This window comes from Myotis daubentonii, chromosome 8, assembly GCF_963259705.1.
Source record: "Myotis daubentonii chromosome 8, mMyoDau2.1, whole genome shotgun sequence".
Taxonomy (NCBI): domain Eukaryota; kingdom Metazoa; phylum Chordata; class Mammalia; order Chiroptera; family Vespertilionidae; genus Myotis; species Myotis daubentonii.
The window spans coordinates 83,665,681-83,682,952 of NC_081847.1; the positions used below are offsets into that span (position 1 = coordinate 83,665,681).

A 17,272-nucleotide genomic window follows, 5' to 3' on the forward strand; every position below is an offset into this window, starting at 1 on the left:
ACTGAATTATACTTTCAGTATTAGGTTAAAGAATTGCAAACTTGCAAACTCTGTATCAGATGTTCAACTAAATTTTTAAAAGTAAAATTGTAGGTAAGAAGAATTTCAGAACAGAAAGCTGTTTAAGATTTAAGAACAAAACAATTAGGAAAGGAACTTAGAAAGCAGCAGTACTCTGAGTTTCAATGCTATTCTAACATACATTCATGACTTTTTATTAGGGAGTCTTGGTTGTTTCCAATAATTACTAAATTTATAAACAGAAAAGTCAACTATTTTTATACTTCCTTTGACAACTGAAAACTACAAGGGATGTGATAATCGGTCTGAGTTTTCATTCACCAGGTAATGTATACAAGTTACTGCACATATAAGCTAATAAATATATGCACTCTCTTCAGATGCCTAATTCTCAACACCATTATAGGGAGGGAGAATGGGACTGGAATTAGAGACAGTGAAAATTGGAGCAAGACAAGAAAAATTAGAAAAGATCTTCCCTGGCTTCAAAGTCTAGGCAAAAAGACCAATATTATGCTGTTTGAGGAGATAAGAAATGGTTCAAGATATAAGAAACAAAATACCATTTCAAAAGCCCTACTTGGCTCCCTTTTCAATCTATAGATTCTTTTCTCCTTTCAGGTTCATTCAGCGGTGAGGGAAGTAACTGGAGGGAAAATATTTTCTTTCCCCCCAAAATGTCTTGATCAATTAAATTTAGTTACTGGTCTGAATTATTTACAGTTTGGGTTAGATTTTTTTCTCTCTCTACCTATTAGTATACATTATCAAAGCAAAGTACAAAATAAAACATCTCAGAAGGCAAATATTGTTGCTGGTGGATATCAACCATTCTTCAGCAAAAAGAGCTTTTGATTATTTACAATTTTTTAAAATGCATATTCTATTAAACACTGGAGGTTTTGAAAACTTGGATTCCTATTCTCAAGTTAATGTATACATCCAAACTACCATTAACTTAATGTTTATTTAAATAAGTTTTCATGAGAAGGCCCAAATTCACACTAGTAGGGGCTTAAAATTGATCTTCTTGGGAATAGTTTGTAAGAGAAAGGTTTTTTCAATTTATAGGGCAGTGTTTTTGGAGTATTTTTAATTCAATATTCATTTTAGGTTTCTAATAATTGTTCCTAAATTATTCCTACATTGATGTATATGTGAGGCTTTTTTTTTTCTATTAAAGCATCTCATATGCTCAACCTTACAAACATTACTTACTTAGTGCTCTGGAATGATCAGGGTTTCTAATACCTTTCATTTTTAACCTCTGTAATAACATGGCTGATGTGAGCTGCCGTACAAGATATACAGACATGGAGTAATTCTACAAAGAAAGATAATCTGTATTAAAGACAAGAGATAATAGTCTCTTTATTTACATAAAATACTTGTTTGGTTTCTAAAAATGACATTCAAAATAACTTCCACAGGAAGGTCAATGATTGCTAAGGAAACAAAATCAGCTCCTTCAGGGGAGATAAAAGCCCAATCATATTAAAGATATTTCTCAATCACTTATCACTTTAAAACATCCATGGGAAAGATTACATACCTCAGATCAGTGGCTTTCAAACTATGTTCCTAATCTAGCAAACCTGGTACCTCAGGGACCATCATGATATGAATAAAAATATACCCTCCCCTGCTGACTACTAACTAGAATTTTTGTTTTTATGCATGGGCTCTCATAATATTGTCATTGAAAAATGGGTTCCACTGAAGAAAGTTCAAACACCAGTGGTCTGAATTAACATGTCAAATCCAGAATTCCACTTGCTTCATGGTCTTGAGCAGAAGAGACCACGTGCTTCACGGCCTTGAGCAATCATTTAAATGAACCCCAAATCAGCTATCTTCTGAGAAAAACTCTAAGAAATTAACTCTTGTTCTGAAATGGGCATTTTACTAGGAAAGGGGCAGCTACTGGAGTATGTAAGACACATGAATACATAATAAAAATGAACTAGACAAGGCCAGAATTGCACCAATCTATACCTATTAAATCTGGCACAAAGGAACCTTCATTAGCTATTTATAGAGCTATAAAGGGATGAAATATAATTTTACCAAAATGCTAAAAATCTCTTACCTTTGCACTACATATATGAAGTCAATGAATTCTATAATAAGAAAATACTTTGAGTAGTTGCCAAACCAATTATATAAAGTATCATTTTTAATGTCCCGAAACAGTCCTTCTAAATATCTGAATACCCAAGACAGTGTGCCAATTTTAAGTCAATTAATATAATTACAAAGAAAGAATATTATTCTCATTGTGTGGCAAAAAGAAAAAAATTACCAGATCTTCAATGCCTACAATCATTTATTCAAAAACCTGAAAGCTGATAATCATTTCAAAAAAATATACTATTCTGTTCAAATTCTACTCACTAGGGCTCTAAAGTATTCATACTTGCTCCTTTGATAACCTTATTTACATTTGCATACAACACTCATTCTCAAGATTTTACCCATTCTTTCTAATAAGTAAGCCTCAGGGAATTAGGCAACTTTGCCAAAATCAAACAATGGCCAAGACTAAGCCAAGATTTTCTGAATCTTTATCCAATGCTCTATCACTGCACATTCAGTTCATGCAAGTTAAAAAGTACTAGAAATCAGTACACTATGATAATACTGATAAGTTATAGTAAAAATTCAGAAATGAGACTCAACAGAACAATCATTAGAGAATAATATCTTTATAGTCTAAAATGAATACTGCAAGCTTCTTTATTGTCCATCTCTGCAATTACCTTGGTAATAAAACCAAAAAATTCTTGGTACAAACATGGGACTCAACTTCTCTATCCATAAAATTCAAAATAGTATCCTTTTTTCCTACCAAATAGCAACATTAAAGTTTATGTTCAACTAGTGATCCCCAGTGGGGAACATGCAGGAGGCAGCTGATCCATGATGTTTCTCTGTCATTGATATTTCTATCTCTCTATCCCTCTCCCTTCCTCTCTCAAAGAAAAAAAAAAATCAATAAAAACATTTTTTTAAGTTTATGTTCAGAAATTAATTGAAATTTGCCTATTATTTCAGTTACATGAACAATAGTTCTAAAATGAAAATCCCTTGTTGTATTAACCAGTAACTCATAACTGATATAATGCATTTTAAGACTAAGAATCAACAGAAAGCCAGATAATCAACCTAAAGGTATAGAGGAAATAATACAATTCTAAATAAATGTGTTCATGAGATGCTCACATATTATCTGAAGTATCAGCTGTTTCTGTTAAGGCTAGAACAGATTATTTATTACAACATGAATACATTTAACTATTTTCCCCAAAGCTAGATAAAGCTTCTTTGTTATTCATAAATAACAAAACTTTACCCAAAGTTTCCAGTTTCTTAACATGTCATTTAAACACTATTGTGATTGAACCATTACCTTAAGAAATATTGTAATTATACGTATTTCCTTTCTCGGAAAATAAAGAGATGAGACTCAGGAAACCTTAAAGTTTTTAACTTTAAGAATCCCAATACCTCCATTCCTGAATTGGAAATTACTGCTTTTTAGAGATTAAAATCAGAAAACAGGACAAACTGGACCTGGTAGCCTAAGAAAAAAACCCCAAAATATATCAACTAATGGGATTACTTTCATGTTGCTCAGAGGAGAGAATTTTTACCTTCCCAATTTCTGATGCCCAAGAAATGGAAATCTGGTTTGGCACAGCTGAAGATAACCTAACTAAAGATGTAATATTCAAAGGGCGTCCAGGGCGCTTCTGTTCAATCCCATTTTTAGGTGGTGGTGCGTAGCCCTATAACCATAAGAAAGAAATTAAATTATCTGTAGGCATTAAGCATTTTCTTGAAGATAGATACAGAATCTTGTATAATTTCAGTTACAATAATTCTTTTAATTTTATACTAGAAATCACATAGTCCTCACCCTAAGGTCACCAATCCAAAAGAGAAAAATGACATTTTTTTTAAAGTTATAAAATATTTCACAAGTTCAGAAAACTATCCCCCTCCAAAAACAAAATCCCCGTTCTACCATTAAAATTTAAAATGCTGACATCTTGTCACATTGGTTATGAATCTTTTTTTCTCTTTACAAACAATAAAGCTGCACCTCTTCGTATTACTGCATCTTAGGAGTTCCCATTAAAAATGCATCCAAATACTGGGGGTGGGAAAGAAGGGAAATAAGCTTTGGGAATTAAAAAAGTAATAATAATTAATTTCAAAATAATTATGAAAATCTTGTGATAATTGGTATTAAATTAACTTGATGTCTATAGTAATACTGCTATTTATGCTTTATTCCACTCCCCTAGTCATTAAGTATTTCTTTTAAATAGCAAATGTACTCATTTTTTTATTTATGGTATATCCAATTTTCAATTACCATAGAACTTTTCAGTTTGACTTTCAAACCCAAATAATATATTTTTTAGAAAATTAAAAATTCTAAGCTGCAAAAATATCTCTATATTAAAAAAGATGTATTTTACTACTAAGGTGCAATTGATATAATTTATGCACCAATGAGAAGGAAAAAACACTAAGTTAAGGATATAAACAAGTGTATCACTACTTATTTCTGCATACATAGCAAGGGGATATAAGCAAATGAATTGGCTAACATATTCCTTTTGGATAAGAATCTCCTGAATTACTTTTCACTCAGTTATCAGTAGATATGTTTTCCACATAATATTCTCCTATATGCCACCATGAGCTCTGGAGATAAAGGTATTCTATATATTTACTGTATTTGATTATAAAACTATACTCTACCTCCACTAACATCTCTTAGATTTCCTTGCAAGTGACTGACACCCTCACATTAACTACATGTGTTACTGCTGATACACTCTGGATCTTAAGAGAATACTAGAGGCCCAGTGCACAACATTGGTGCACCGGGGGGTCTTCCCTCAGCCGGGCCTGCGCCTTCTGGCAGTCCAAGAGCCCACGGAGGACATCCCCCAAGGGGTGCTTAGCACTGCCGCAGAGGCAAGAGAGGCTCCCACCACCGCCGCTGTGCTCACCAGCTGTGAGTCCAGCTTCTGGCTGAGTGTTGCTCCCCATGGGAGCGCACTGACCACCAAGGGGCAGCTCCTGTGTCGAGTGTCTGCCCCATCAGTCAGTGCGCGTCATAGCAACCAGTCATTCCACCACTCGGCCTATTTGTATATTAGCCTTTTATTGTATAGGATATCAATCAGTGGTATCCACACAATACCCTGGATTTATGAACCTAGCTCAAAATGTACTTAAATCACTTGCTGACTGAAAAACCCAGGGAGTGCAGCTGACGAGTCATACCATGGAAATAACATCAAGGTTGTACAAATACAGGCAAATGAGAATATATTACAGCTGCCACCTGGTCATTAGCAACTGTAAAACAACTCTAGATTTTAGGAATGTTAAAAATATCCATCTTAGAAAAAAATGAAATACCCTATTGATGGTATTACACGGCAGAGCTAAGGAATAGATTCCGTCTATCACAAGTAGGGAACATCCTTCACTGCTTCATAGGAGGTAGGATAGTAATTAGTAAGTAGGAATCACATGGTTACTTGTAATCTACAACTTGTGATAAGACTGAAAATCATTAAAAACAGTGTACAGGGAAGTACTAGGCAAAGAAAATAACTTCCATTATACTTTGAAAAAGGGAAATGTATGTGTATGTAGTAGTATGTGGAAGAGGGTGATGCTCATCTAAGGTTGCTCAAGTAAAATAAATCAACAAAACATTCATTTAAAAACTCTAGGAAATGGTTCAATGAGCAGCAAGCACATGGAATATCAACACAAATGTCTGGGTAAATTTGAATGGAACCTTTGTTTTGCCTATATTTGGCCTGGAAGGTAATTCTGTCTTCTGGTACGTCCACTGCTAGGTTAACCAAATAAAAACAAGATGATAAAAATTCATGAACCAGCTAAACAGTGAACTCTGTAAAATGGAATTTTAGACACGAAGCCACAATGTTTTAAGTTAGTCTGTGAAAGAGAGCAATAATAGGGGGTAAGAAAATAATAACAATGACTGTAAGAATGAGGTGTTAGCATATTCAAAATCAAATATGATACTACTCTTAATCACCTCAAGTATTTTTAACTTGACTAGTTTGATTTCACTGGTAATTCTGAGTTATCTGTTAACATGTAGTCTCCCTCTGATTATCAGCATCGCCTCCATTCAACATCTATTACCGTTATTAAGAATAGAATATACCAGGGATACTGGTTAATAATGCGGATTTTTTTCAATAGATGGAGTTACACATATGTTGATATATATGCGATTTGGTATGTATGCTATTTTGTTGTACTGACAGCAAGCTTCAAAACTTCCTATGTCAAATTTTCTGAAGGTGTTAACATAGATATTTTTACGCTTATAAACGTCAAATTTTGTGCCAAAAAAAGGAACATTTGCAGCAAGTTTTAATTCATTACTTTATTTTGAAGAAAAGTGCTGCTGAAAGCTTCGGGAAGCTTATGGTGAACGTGCTCCATTGCTGGGAGCCAGTCCATCCTTGCTGCTTGACACAGTTGCTGCAGGGAAGAAACATCTGCACAGCATATGTTTCAAGTTACCTGGCGTATATGGCATACTGTTCTTAATATGTTTACTCACCTTCTTGGCGCTATGTGTTTTAACCAAGGTCACCTCTCCGAGAAAGGTTGTTTCCCCAGGTAGGGATTTTCCCCTGAAGTTAGGGAGGGAATAAAACCCCTTAACTGAGTGCCAGGCAGGTAAATTAATCACTTTAACTACGAACAATCATGCTTAAGCTACATAATCTTTACTCCCTGGAATGGAGATAAGAAACGCCCTAACCTTTGGAATAGAGATTGATAGGATTGGAATCAACTGGTATAAATACAGATGTAACAAGACAGATCACAGAACCTAGACACAGAACCTAGAGACAGAACCTGGCTACAGAACCTGGATAGACCATGGCAAGAGAACCTGACTAGAACCTGGAGAACCTAGCAAGAGAACATGGACACAGAACCTGGCTGGAGATCCTAACCAGAACTTTGCTGGAGATCCTGACCAGAACTTGGCTAGAGATACTGGCTAGGCTGCTGATCAACTGAACGCTGTCTCCGTGTCATTCCTTCTTCGCTGACTCCGTCCACACCTATGGGGACCCCTGGACCTGCTGGGGTTGGACCCCAGCACTCCATCTCAAGATACTCATCAACGCTGGTTTAAAAACTTTAAAAGTGATTAATACTGATGTGAAAGACAAAGAACGTCCTGGTCAACCGAAAAAGTTTGAAGGCCAACAATTACAAGCATTATTGGATGAAGATGCGTGTCAAACTCAAAAACAACTTGCAGAAAGATTAAACATTGCTCAGCAAACAATTTCCGATCATTTACAGGAAATGGGAAAGACTTTAAAGGAAGGAAAATGGATGCTACATCAACTGAACAAAAGACAAATGGAAAACCGAAAAGTCATCAGTAAAATGTTGCTTCAATGACACGAAAGTAAGTCTTTTTTGCATTGAATTGTGACTGACGATGAAAAGTGGATTTATTTTGAGGATCCCAAATGCACAAAATCATGGGTTGATCCAGGTCAACCATCAACATCGACTGCAAGGCCAAATCGCTTCGGAAAGACAATGCTCTGTGTTTGGTGTACTATGAGCTTCTAGAACCAGGTGAAACCATTAATACTGATCACTACTGACAACAAATAATCAATTTGAATCACACTTTGATCATAAAACAACGAGAATGTGCCAGAAGACATGGCAAAGTAATTTTGCTTCATGATGACGCACCATCACACACTTTAAAACCAGTTAAAGACACGTCAAAAGATCTTGTCTGGGAAGTATTAACCCACCCGCTTTATTCACCAGACCTTGCTCCTTCAGATGACCACTTGTTCCGATCGATGGCACACGCACTTTCTGAGCAGCACTTCAAAACGTATGATTAAGTGGAAAATTGGGTCTCTGAATGGTTTGCCTCAAACAAGAAAAGTTCTATTGGGACGGTATCCACAAATTACCTGAAAGATGGGGGAAATGTGTAGCTAGCGGTGGACATTATTTTGTATAAAGCACTTTTGATGTTTCTCTTGAAATTATCGTGTTTTCTTTGATTACAAAATCCGCATTATTAACCGGTAGACCTGGTAGTTGGAAATTTGTAAAATATAGTTAACCTTCACATATTTCTAACAATTTTCCATACCTTACGCATAAATAAAATGAAGATCATTTAACAGAGGACCTCTGACGAAAATCTAAAAGCTTTTTAATAAAGGCTGTTGAAGAGCCAGTGAAAGATTTTATTTGTCTCAATCTAACATTTCAATAAAAGATATACTCAAAGAACCTTTTCTGTTACATGCTATCTGGACATCCTACCTTATTTGTAATTCTGACAAGTTAAGAATGCTGTTCCTTTAGCATTTTCTAATTACTACTACTTCAATACTAACAATACAGATTTACTTTTTTACTTTATATTATAAAACTTTTCATATACAAAAGTAAAGAGAACAATAAGTACCCACAAATTTGCTTCAATAATTATCAACATGTTGCTAATTGTGCTTTGTTTGCTTCTGGCCTAATCAGCCCACACCAAAATTCACACCTCACACAAACACACATTTGATTTTGCCCCTTAGTATTTAAATGCAAATTCTAGACATGCTATTTAATCCATAGATACTCTTATATGCATCTTTATTAAGACCTTAAAAAAATGTATCGCAACCTCACAAAATTAACCATAATTTTTAAAAATTATCTAATGTAAGGTTTATATTCAAATTTCCCAATTGCCTCAAAGATGTCTTTTATCTTTTTATTAGAGGCCCAATGCACAAAATTCATGCAAGGGTAGGCCTTCCTTTTACCAGCTGCCTGCTTCGCAGCCCGGGCTGCCAGCAGCCGCCCCCAGCCTGCACCTGCCTTGGCCTGGTGCAGAACCGTGTCCACCGCCACACACCCCTGGTTCCCCAGTTCCACAGAGCCCCCCGATCTACTGCCCCACAGAAGGTGGCCTGAGCCTCCCTCTTTGTGCCAATCATGGAGCCCCCCAACCAATAGCATTGCACCTGCCTTGGCAGGCGTGGCGCTAGTGCATGTCATACCATGGTGGTCCTGACGGTCATTCTGCTATTTGGCCATCTGGTCAATTTGAATGTTACCCTTTTATTATTACAGACTAGTGGCATGGTGCACGAAGTTCGTGCACATTAAAGGGGGATTAATTAGAGGAAATATTTTAATATTGCTATTTGCCCTTTCTCTATACTAGAAGTGTCAGAGATGAAAGAAAATTAATAAAATGTATATGACAATCTTCCTCCTGTCAGAGTCTGGGGTGCACCATGGGACCCAGAGTCAAGTCCCCGCCCACCCACGTGTGCCTCGAAAAGACCCAGCTGGCCCCACCCCCATTGGGCTAGATCCAGACCTGGCCAGTTCCACTTTTGTCAAGCCCCTCCAGGCAGAGTCGCAGCCTCAGGTCCCCTGGCCCGGCGCCAGGTGGGGGGCGCAGCCTGAGGTCCCCCAGCCCAGGCCGGGGCAGGGGGCAAGCCTTGAGGTCCCCCATCAAGCCCCGCCATGTGGGGGATGTGGCCTGAGATTCCCCAATCAAGCCTCACCAGGCAGGGGCCGTGGCCTGAGGTCCCCTGGCCCGGCACCAGGGTGGAGGGCACGGCCCGAGGTCCTCCACCCCGGGCCAGGGGGCGCACCTTGAGGTCCCTCGTCAAGCCCCGCCAGGCCGGAGGCACAGTCTGAGGTCCTCTGTCAAGCTCCACCAGATGGGGGGGCATGGCCTGAGGTCCCCTGTCAAGCTCTACTGGGCGGGGGTCACACCTTGAGGTCCCCTGTCAAGCCCTGCTGGGTGGGGGTTGCGGCCTCAGGTCCCCTGGCCTGGTGTCAGGGCTGGGGGGGGGCGCACCCTGAGGTCCCCCATCAAGCACCGCCAGGCAGGGGCATGGCCTAAGGTCCCAGGCCTGGCATGGGGGGGGGGGGAGTGGCCTGAGGTCCCCTGTCTAGCCCCACGGGGAGGGGGAATTAGGTGGGGCGCAGCCTCAGGTCCTGCTGATTGCTCGTTAAGACTCGTTACGGAAACTCGGCCTCCACTGTGGGTGCAGCCATCTTGTGTTACAGAAACCCCCACCACTGCTGTGGGCACCGCCATCTTTGTGGTAGAGTGACAGTCAATTTGCATATTCCCTCTTTATTTTATAGATTTACTGAAAATTTCAAAGCATATACAAAAAGAAAGAAAAAAGTATAATGCACTCCCATAAACCCATTATCCAATCAATAATTTATTTACTCATAGTTTTAGTCTTTATCTATTCTACCAGACCTCCTGGTGAATTAAAAGCAACTTACAGGCAAAGGAAAAAGTTTCCCATTTACTTTTATACATAGACTATTGGGATAGTTATCTTCTTGAGGGCAGCTTGTCTCTGCCAAGCAAAGTCTGCATTAAAGAAGAAAAAAGAAATTATTCTTAAATAGTATACTCAAACATGCTTATGTATTTTCAAATTCATGACTATATGCACATAGTTAGCAAATATTATTAAAGTAAAAGAAAATTTCAAACTTGCCTCAGCTGAACTTGGACTGTATAATCTCTTCGACCACCTGGCAAAAAATCCCTTTGGAAAACAGAAAGAAATTGGGTTAACCAACCTGAAAGAATGTCTAATGGCCAAAGATAGAAGAGTTTGAGCAACAACATAAATTACTTATAGCATTGAAATACAACCCTCAAAGTAACCAAGAAAGAGCCCATATGGACACATAGATACAAGTAAGTAATTAAATAAATAGGGGGAAAGGGCCTGCTCTTCCATAAAAAAAAAAAAAAAAAAATAACTCCAATGTGGAAGAGAATAAGGACAAAAGAAAATCATACCACTGAAACACAAAGAGTGTTTATGGTGAAGTAACTGCTAAAGGCAATAACCACAAGTGAATGCTTAAATTGGTGAGCAAAAATCTGGAGAAACAATATGTGCCTAATCTCAAAGTACCTCCTCCTTCCTAGATATTTTTTTAATCTTTTTTTTTTTTTTTATTGATTTCAGAGAGGAAAGGGGAGAGAGAGAGAGATAGAAACACCAATGATGAGAGAGAATCACTGACTGGCTGTCTTCTGCATACCCCTTACTGGGGATAGAGCCCGCAACCCGGGCATGTGCCCTTGAATGGAATCGAACCTGGGACCTTTCAGTCCACAGGCCAATGCTTTATCCACTAAGCCAAATCGGCTAGGGCTCACAAGAAATTTTTTTTTAAATATATTTTATTGATTTTTTACAGAGAGGAAGGGAGAGAGATAAAGAGTCAGAAATATCGACGAGAGAGAAACATCCATCAGCTGCCTCCTGCACATCTCCTACTGGGGATGTGCCCGCAACCCAGGTACATGCCCTTGACCGGAATCGAACCTGGGACCCTTCAGTCCGCAGGCTGACGCTCTATCCACTGAGCCAAACCGGTTTCGGCCCAAGAAATTTTTTAATAACAAAGGGAAAACAGCAACTTTACAGTGCAAAAATCTGGTAGGCAACACTTTATCCAAGTGACCAAGATTAACATTACCAAAAATAAGATGTATCAATATTCTGTAGCCCCTGATATGATACACTGAGAAAGAAATATAACTTGGGCATTCTTGCCAAAATTGCCTGATCTCAATCTAGTCATGACAAAACATCAGACAAACCCAAATTGAGGGACATTGTACAGATACCTGACTAGTACTCTTCAAAAGTATCAACAATTATAAAAAAAACAAGGCAAAATTAAACTGTGAAGCTGAAAGAGACTAAAATGACACAATTAAATATAATTTGGGATCTTGGATTGAATCCAGGAACAAAAATTCAATAGTAGAAAAACTGGTAAAATCTGAATAAAGTCTGTAATTTAGTTAACAGTATTGTATTAATTTCTTGGTTTTGATAATTAAAGTATGGTTATGCAAGATGTTAATGTTAAGCGAAGCTAGGTGAAAAGTATATCTACACTTTTTACAACTTTTCGGTAAATCTATCATTACTTCAAAGTAAAAATAATTTAGGAGTACGAAGTAATACATAGGCTAGACCAGGGGTGGGCAAACTCTTTGACTCGAGGGCCACAATGGGTTCTTAAACTGGACCGGAGGGCCAGAACAAAAGCATGGATGGAGTGTTTGTGTGAACTAATATAAATTCAAAGTAAACATCATTACATAAAAGGGTACGGTCTTTTTTTTTTTAGTTTTATTCATTTCAAACGGGCCGGATCCGGCCCGCGGGCCGTAGTTTGCCCACGGCTGGGCTAGACACTGTTTTATATTAAGGACTTATAAATTATGATTCAATTATGATTGTGTTAAAAATTAATCAAAGATGCATTTTGAAGTATTTCTGGGTGAAATTATATGATGCCTGTTATTTGCTTTAAAATATTTCAGGAAAAATGTGGAGGGGAGGTCATATATGGTACAGACTTCCAAAATTTTGATAATTACTAAAGCACAGTAATGGGTACCAAGCTTTTACTTCCACTTCGGAAGGAAATTTTTGATTAGACGACACTGAAAAGGTTGGGGGTTTTATGTACATGTGTATGTGAGCTTTATTTTTAATTTGGAAGAAGAACTGTAAATAGCCTTACTTTTATCATTAATTTTAAAAATGTTTTTGGTGGTGCCCAGCCAGCATGGCTCAGTGGTTGAGTATCAACCATCACCATCACCCATCTCTAGAACATGATTAAATTTGTAAATTAAAATTACTTAAATTTTAATCATTCATTTCTTAGTGAATATATTCACATAGTTCAAACTTTAAAAATTTATTTGAAAATGTATCTTGAAATCTACTTACTCTAAATAATCTTCTGTCAAAGGCCCACTCAACACTCTAGTGAAGCTTTCCCCAGACCGTCAAGGTTAAAAGTAATCTCCTCCTCCTATAAATCAGCTCTCACTTGTCCTTACTGAATTGGCTCTTTTCACATGACACCTCACAATGCCAATGATCATTTTATGAATATAAACTGGTTCACTAACAAGACTTGTGGAAAACAACTTGTAGAAAGGAGTTATATCATATAATACAGTGCTTTGCACCTTATAAAACACTTAGTAAATGCTAATCTCAAGCAAGGGATTATCCCTAAATAACAAACAAAACTTAAGGTTAATGACATGGTTTTGGATATAAATTATAATATTTTACTTGTTCTATTTGTTTGTTAGCTGATTTATTACTATCCCCAAGATTGAAAGTACTTCCAATTTACACTAACTCAACCCCTTACCACTGATGAACATGGATTACATCAAGCTACAGTCATTTTATTTCTTTGGCAATTTCCTCCTCTAAATTGTCTCTATTTTTTCTGAATCCCCTAATTATTTGGATTTTGGGGTTTTTGGACTAATCTTTCTACTATGCTCAGAACAGTACCAGTTGATGTTCTTATCCCAGAAAAATTACAAATAATGTCTCCTTTTGCTCTAAAAATGCCTCAGTTTGGATGATACAGTATATGATCATACTGTCTTTGGACTATCACAAATTCTTTTTTATGTTGCTATATTTGAAATAAATTTTTCATTAAAAACATTATTGCCAAATGTGACAAAAAGTAATTCAGAAGATACTCTGGTGTTTTACTCAAAGTTTAAATATTATTCTAATACAGAGTATTTATTAAATATTTTGGTAACCTTAGTTAAAGTACACACCACACTTACTTAAAAAGAAATAGTTCAACTCGTATGAAATGAATTGTATTATCCCAAAATGAATATTGAAGCCCTGGCCTAACCCTTAATATGTGGAGATGAGAACTTTAAAAAGGTAATTAAGGTTAAATGAAGTCAGAAGATTGGGATTTTAATCCAATATGACTGGTGTCCACATAAAAAGAGAGACACCAGAGATGCACAGGTACATCGGAGGAAAGGCCATGTGAGTATACACAGCAAGAAGGCAGCCATCCAAAAGCCAAAGGACTCTGGAGAAAGCAAACCTGTAAACACTGAATCTTAGGCTTCAAGCCTCTTAAAATGTTAGAAAATAAATTTCTGCTGTTTAAGCCACCCAGTATGTGGTACTTTGTTACAGCAGCCTTAGCAGACTAATACACCAATGTTCACGGAGAAATATATTCCAAACAGTCCTCTTACCTGGATATGCATATCTCTCTAACTTGTTGAGGAGTCAGAGCAAAAATAAAAAACTTCTCTTGAAATCGCTGAATACTGCTTTGAACTGGGGAGGGAAGAAAAAACTTGATATTAAAATAACAAATCCAAGGATATTGTAACCTACAGCAACTAGGTAATTCTGATAAAGAGTCTGCCAAATTCTGAATTTTTTATAACTAAAATACTTCAAAATAGATAAGTACTAAATTGCAATCATCTTGAAATCATGAAAGTAAAGCCGGTCCCATCTTAAGCATTTTTAATTCTAGCACACTAATTATAATAGTCAAAATATAACACAACCCTTCAATATTACATTGCATTCTTGACTATATTATACCATCTAATGAAAATCTGATCAAGTGAAAAACTCCTAAATATTAACAATTAAGAAATCTGTATGTATATAAAATAAAATAAATAAAATTGAAATTTAAAAAACTCCCCCCAGTTGAACTCTAACCCAGATTCAGGCGTGTTTTGGATTTTTTTCTGTTTTGTTTTGTTTCTTTCTTTGTTGTGTTTGTTTTTGATACATTATATTCAACTAGAGGCCCAGTGCACAACATTTGTTCACTGGGGGTGGTGTGGGGGGGGAGGTGGTCTCTCAGCCCAGCCTGAGCCCTCTTACAGTCTGGGACCCCTTGGGGGATGTCCGCAGAGGGGTCCTTAGCACTGTCATGGAAGCAAGAGTGGCTCCCACCACCACCTCTGCACTCTCCAGCCATGAGCCCAGCTTCTGGCTGAGCCCGGCTTCTGGATTAGCAGCGCTACGCCTGTGGGAGCGCACTGACCACTGGGGGGCAACAACTGTGTTGAGCGTCTGCCCTCTGGGGGTCAGTGTACGTCCAGTCATTCTGCCATTCGGTCGATTTGCATATTAGCCTTTTATTATATAGGACTAGAGGTCTGGTGTATGAAATTCATGCACGGGTAGGGTCCCTAGGCCTGGCCAGTGATCAGGACCAATCCATGGGGAGACCAGCAGGGAGAATGGGGGGACCCCTGCTGGCACCCACCTTGGCTGGCCTGGGGCCTGCGGGCTGGGAGCAGCTCCTGCGTTGAGCGACTGCCCCTTGGTGGTCAGTGCACATCATAGTGACTGGTTGTTCTGCCGGTCATTCCACCGTTGGGTTGATTTGCATATTAGGCTTTTATTATATAGGACTAGAGACCAGGTGCACAAAATTCGTGCAGGGATTCCCCTTAACCCAGCCTGCACCCTCTTGCAATCCAGGACCGCTGTCTCCTAACCACTCGCCTGACTGCCTGACTGATTGCCCTTAACCACTCACCTGCCTGCCTGATCATCCCTAACCGCCTCTGCCTGCCTGTCTGACCACCTCTAATCACTCGCCTGCCTGCCTGATTGCACCTAACCACTCACCTGCCTGCCTGATCACCTCTAACCGCTCGCCTGCCTGATTGGTCCTAACTGCCTCTGCCTCAGCCCCCGCACCCGGGACCCAGGCTTCCCTCCTCCAGCCGACTGCAAGCAACCAGGACTCGGGCTTCCCTCCCTCTGGCTGGTTGCAGGCACCCGGGACTAGGGCCCGGGCCAGCTTCACCCGGGCAGGCACCGAAGACCCCGGGCGGCTTTGCCCAGGCTCCTCCAGGCCTCGGCTTTGTCAGGAAGGACGTCAGGTCTATCCAGTCTAATTAGCATATTACCCTTTTATTAGTATAGATTACAGATTACTCACAGAAGAGAAAATTTAAAACTTTAAAATGTCTAAGTTGATAGTTATTAAAATACATAATGGTGATTTGCATATAAAACAGTGATGGCAAACCTTTTGAGCTCGGCATGTCAGCATTTTGAAAAACCCTAACTTAACTCTGGTACTGTGTCACATCTAGAAATTTTTTGATATTTGCAACCATAGTAAAACAAAGATTTATATTTTTGACATTTATTTTATATATTTCAATGCCATTTAACAAAGAAAAATCAACCAAAAAAATGAGTTTGCGTGTCACCTGACATGCGTGTCATAGGTTCGCCATCACTGATATAAAAGATTATCTAGTTTAAAAGGATACATAATAAAATCATCCTTAACTATATTATTAAAAATCATAATGTATTCACTTCACAAAGAACTTAAACACATATATACTGGTGTATTAATGATATTCTAGCGCTCATTAAGACAAAACTAAAGCTAATATAGAGATCTCAGGTGTTCTGCTTCCCAACAAATACCACAGTAACATACAGAATAAGGCAAAATGGTCCTTGTGTGTTACTGGCCAGTTTTCCTAATGCATGAAGATAAACAAGATACCAGCTGAATATCCAATATCAGAAGTCTTCAATCCCCAGTCACACCAAATCAAGAAAATATTAACTCCTTGAGTAAAAAAAAAAGTATTTTCTTTAAGCATAGGTAATTTATTATAGCAATTATGCTCCCAGAACATTTAAAAACAGAGGGGAGGGAGGATGTTTATGCTGAAGGCCTAAAAAGGAGACAAACTATAAGTCATAAACATAACTATGGCACATAAAACACAAACACAGAACTACATTAGTAAGTCTCTCCACTTCTTCAATTCCTGTTCACTCTTCAACTCTTCCGTGCAGATTTTACTTTCCATTCTCTATCTAGGGCTAATATTACCGATGACCTCTTAACTGTCAAATTTACTAACCTACCAGGTATATTTGGAGATTAGAGATAAACACACTGCATTTTCAATTTTAGTTAATGTATGAGCAACTAGTCTCTCCAGCCAGAAACCACAGTCCAACACAGGTACAAATAGAGTCCCATAAAAAGAGAAAACAGAGCATAAAAAAATAAAATAAAAAATATGTAAAAATTTTTAAAGCTTGCAGAAATAATGGAAGAATATCCCCTAATTTTAAGGAAGGGGGTAAAGCCCTTACAGATCAAACCCCAAGCAAAATAAATACAGTAAAAAAAACAATACACACTTAGTCAAATCAAATTCAAACTACTGAAAACTAATGACGACTATAAAATCTTGAAAGCAGTTAGAGAAAACACAAACCATACGTACAAGGGAACA

General features: G+C 38.0%; 1 protein-coding gene across 7 annotated transcripts in view; it reads right to left on the reverse strand.

Annotated features, from left to right (window-relative positions):
• Positions 1-17,272, reverse strand: part of PIAS2 (protein inhibitor of activated STAT 2) — a 73,284-nt gene that overhangs the window by 30,283 nt on the left and 25,729 nt on the right. For all 7 annotated transcript variants that reach the window (XM_059707230.1, XM_059707232.1, XM_059707228.1 and 4 more), the window contains 5 exons: positions 14,216-14,300; positions 10,632-10,682; positions 10,411-10,501; positions 3,675-3,809; positions 1,240-1,345 (listed from right to left, as the gene is read on the reverse strand). In XM_059707230.1, the coding sequence (XP_059563213.1) occupies positions 1,240-1,345; positions 3,675-3,809; positions 10,411-10,501; positions 10,632-10,682; positions 14,216-14,300 (468 nt within the window). The remainder of the gene's footprint in view (positions 1-1,239; positions 1,346-3,674; positions 3,810-10,410; positions 10,502-10,631; positions 10,683-14,215; positions 14,301-17,272) is intronic.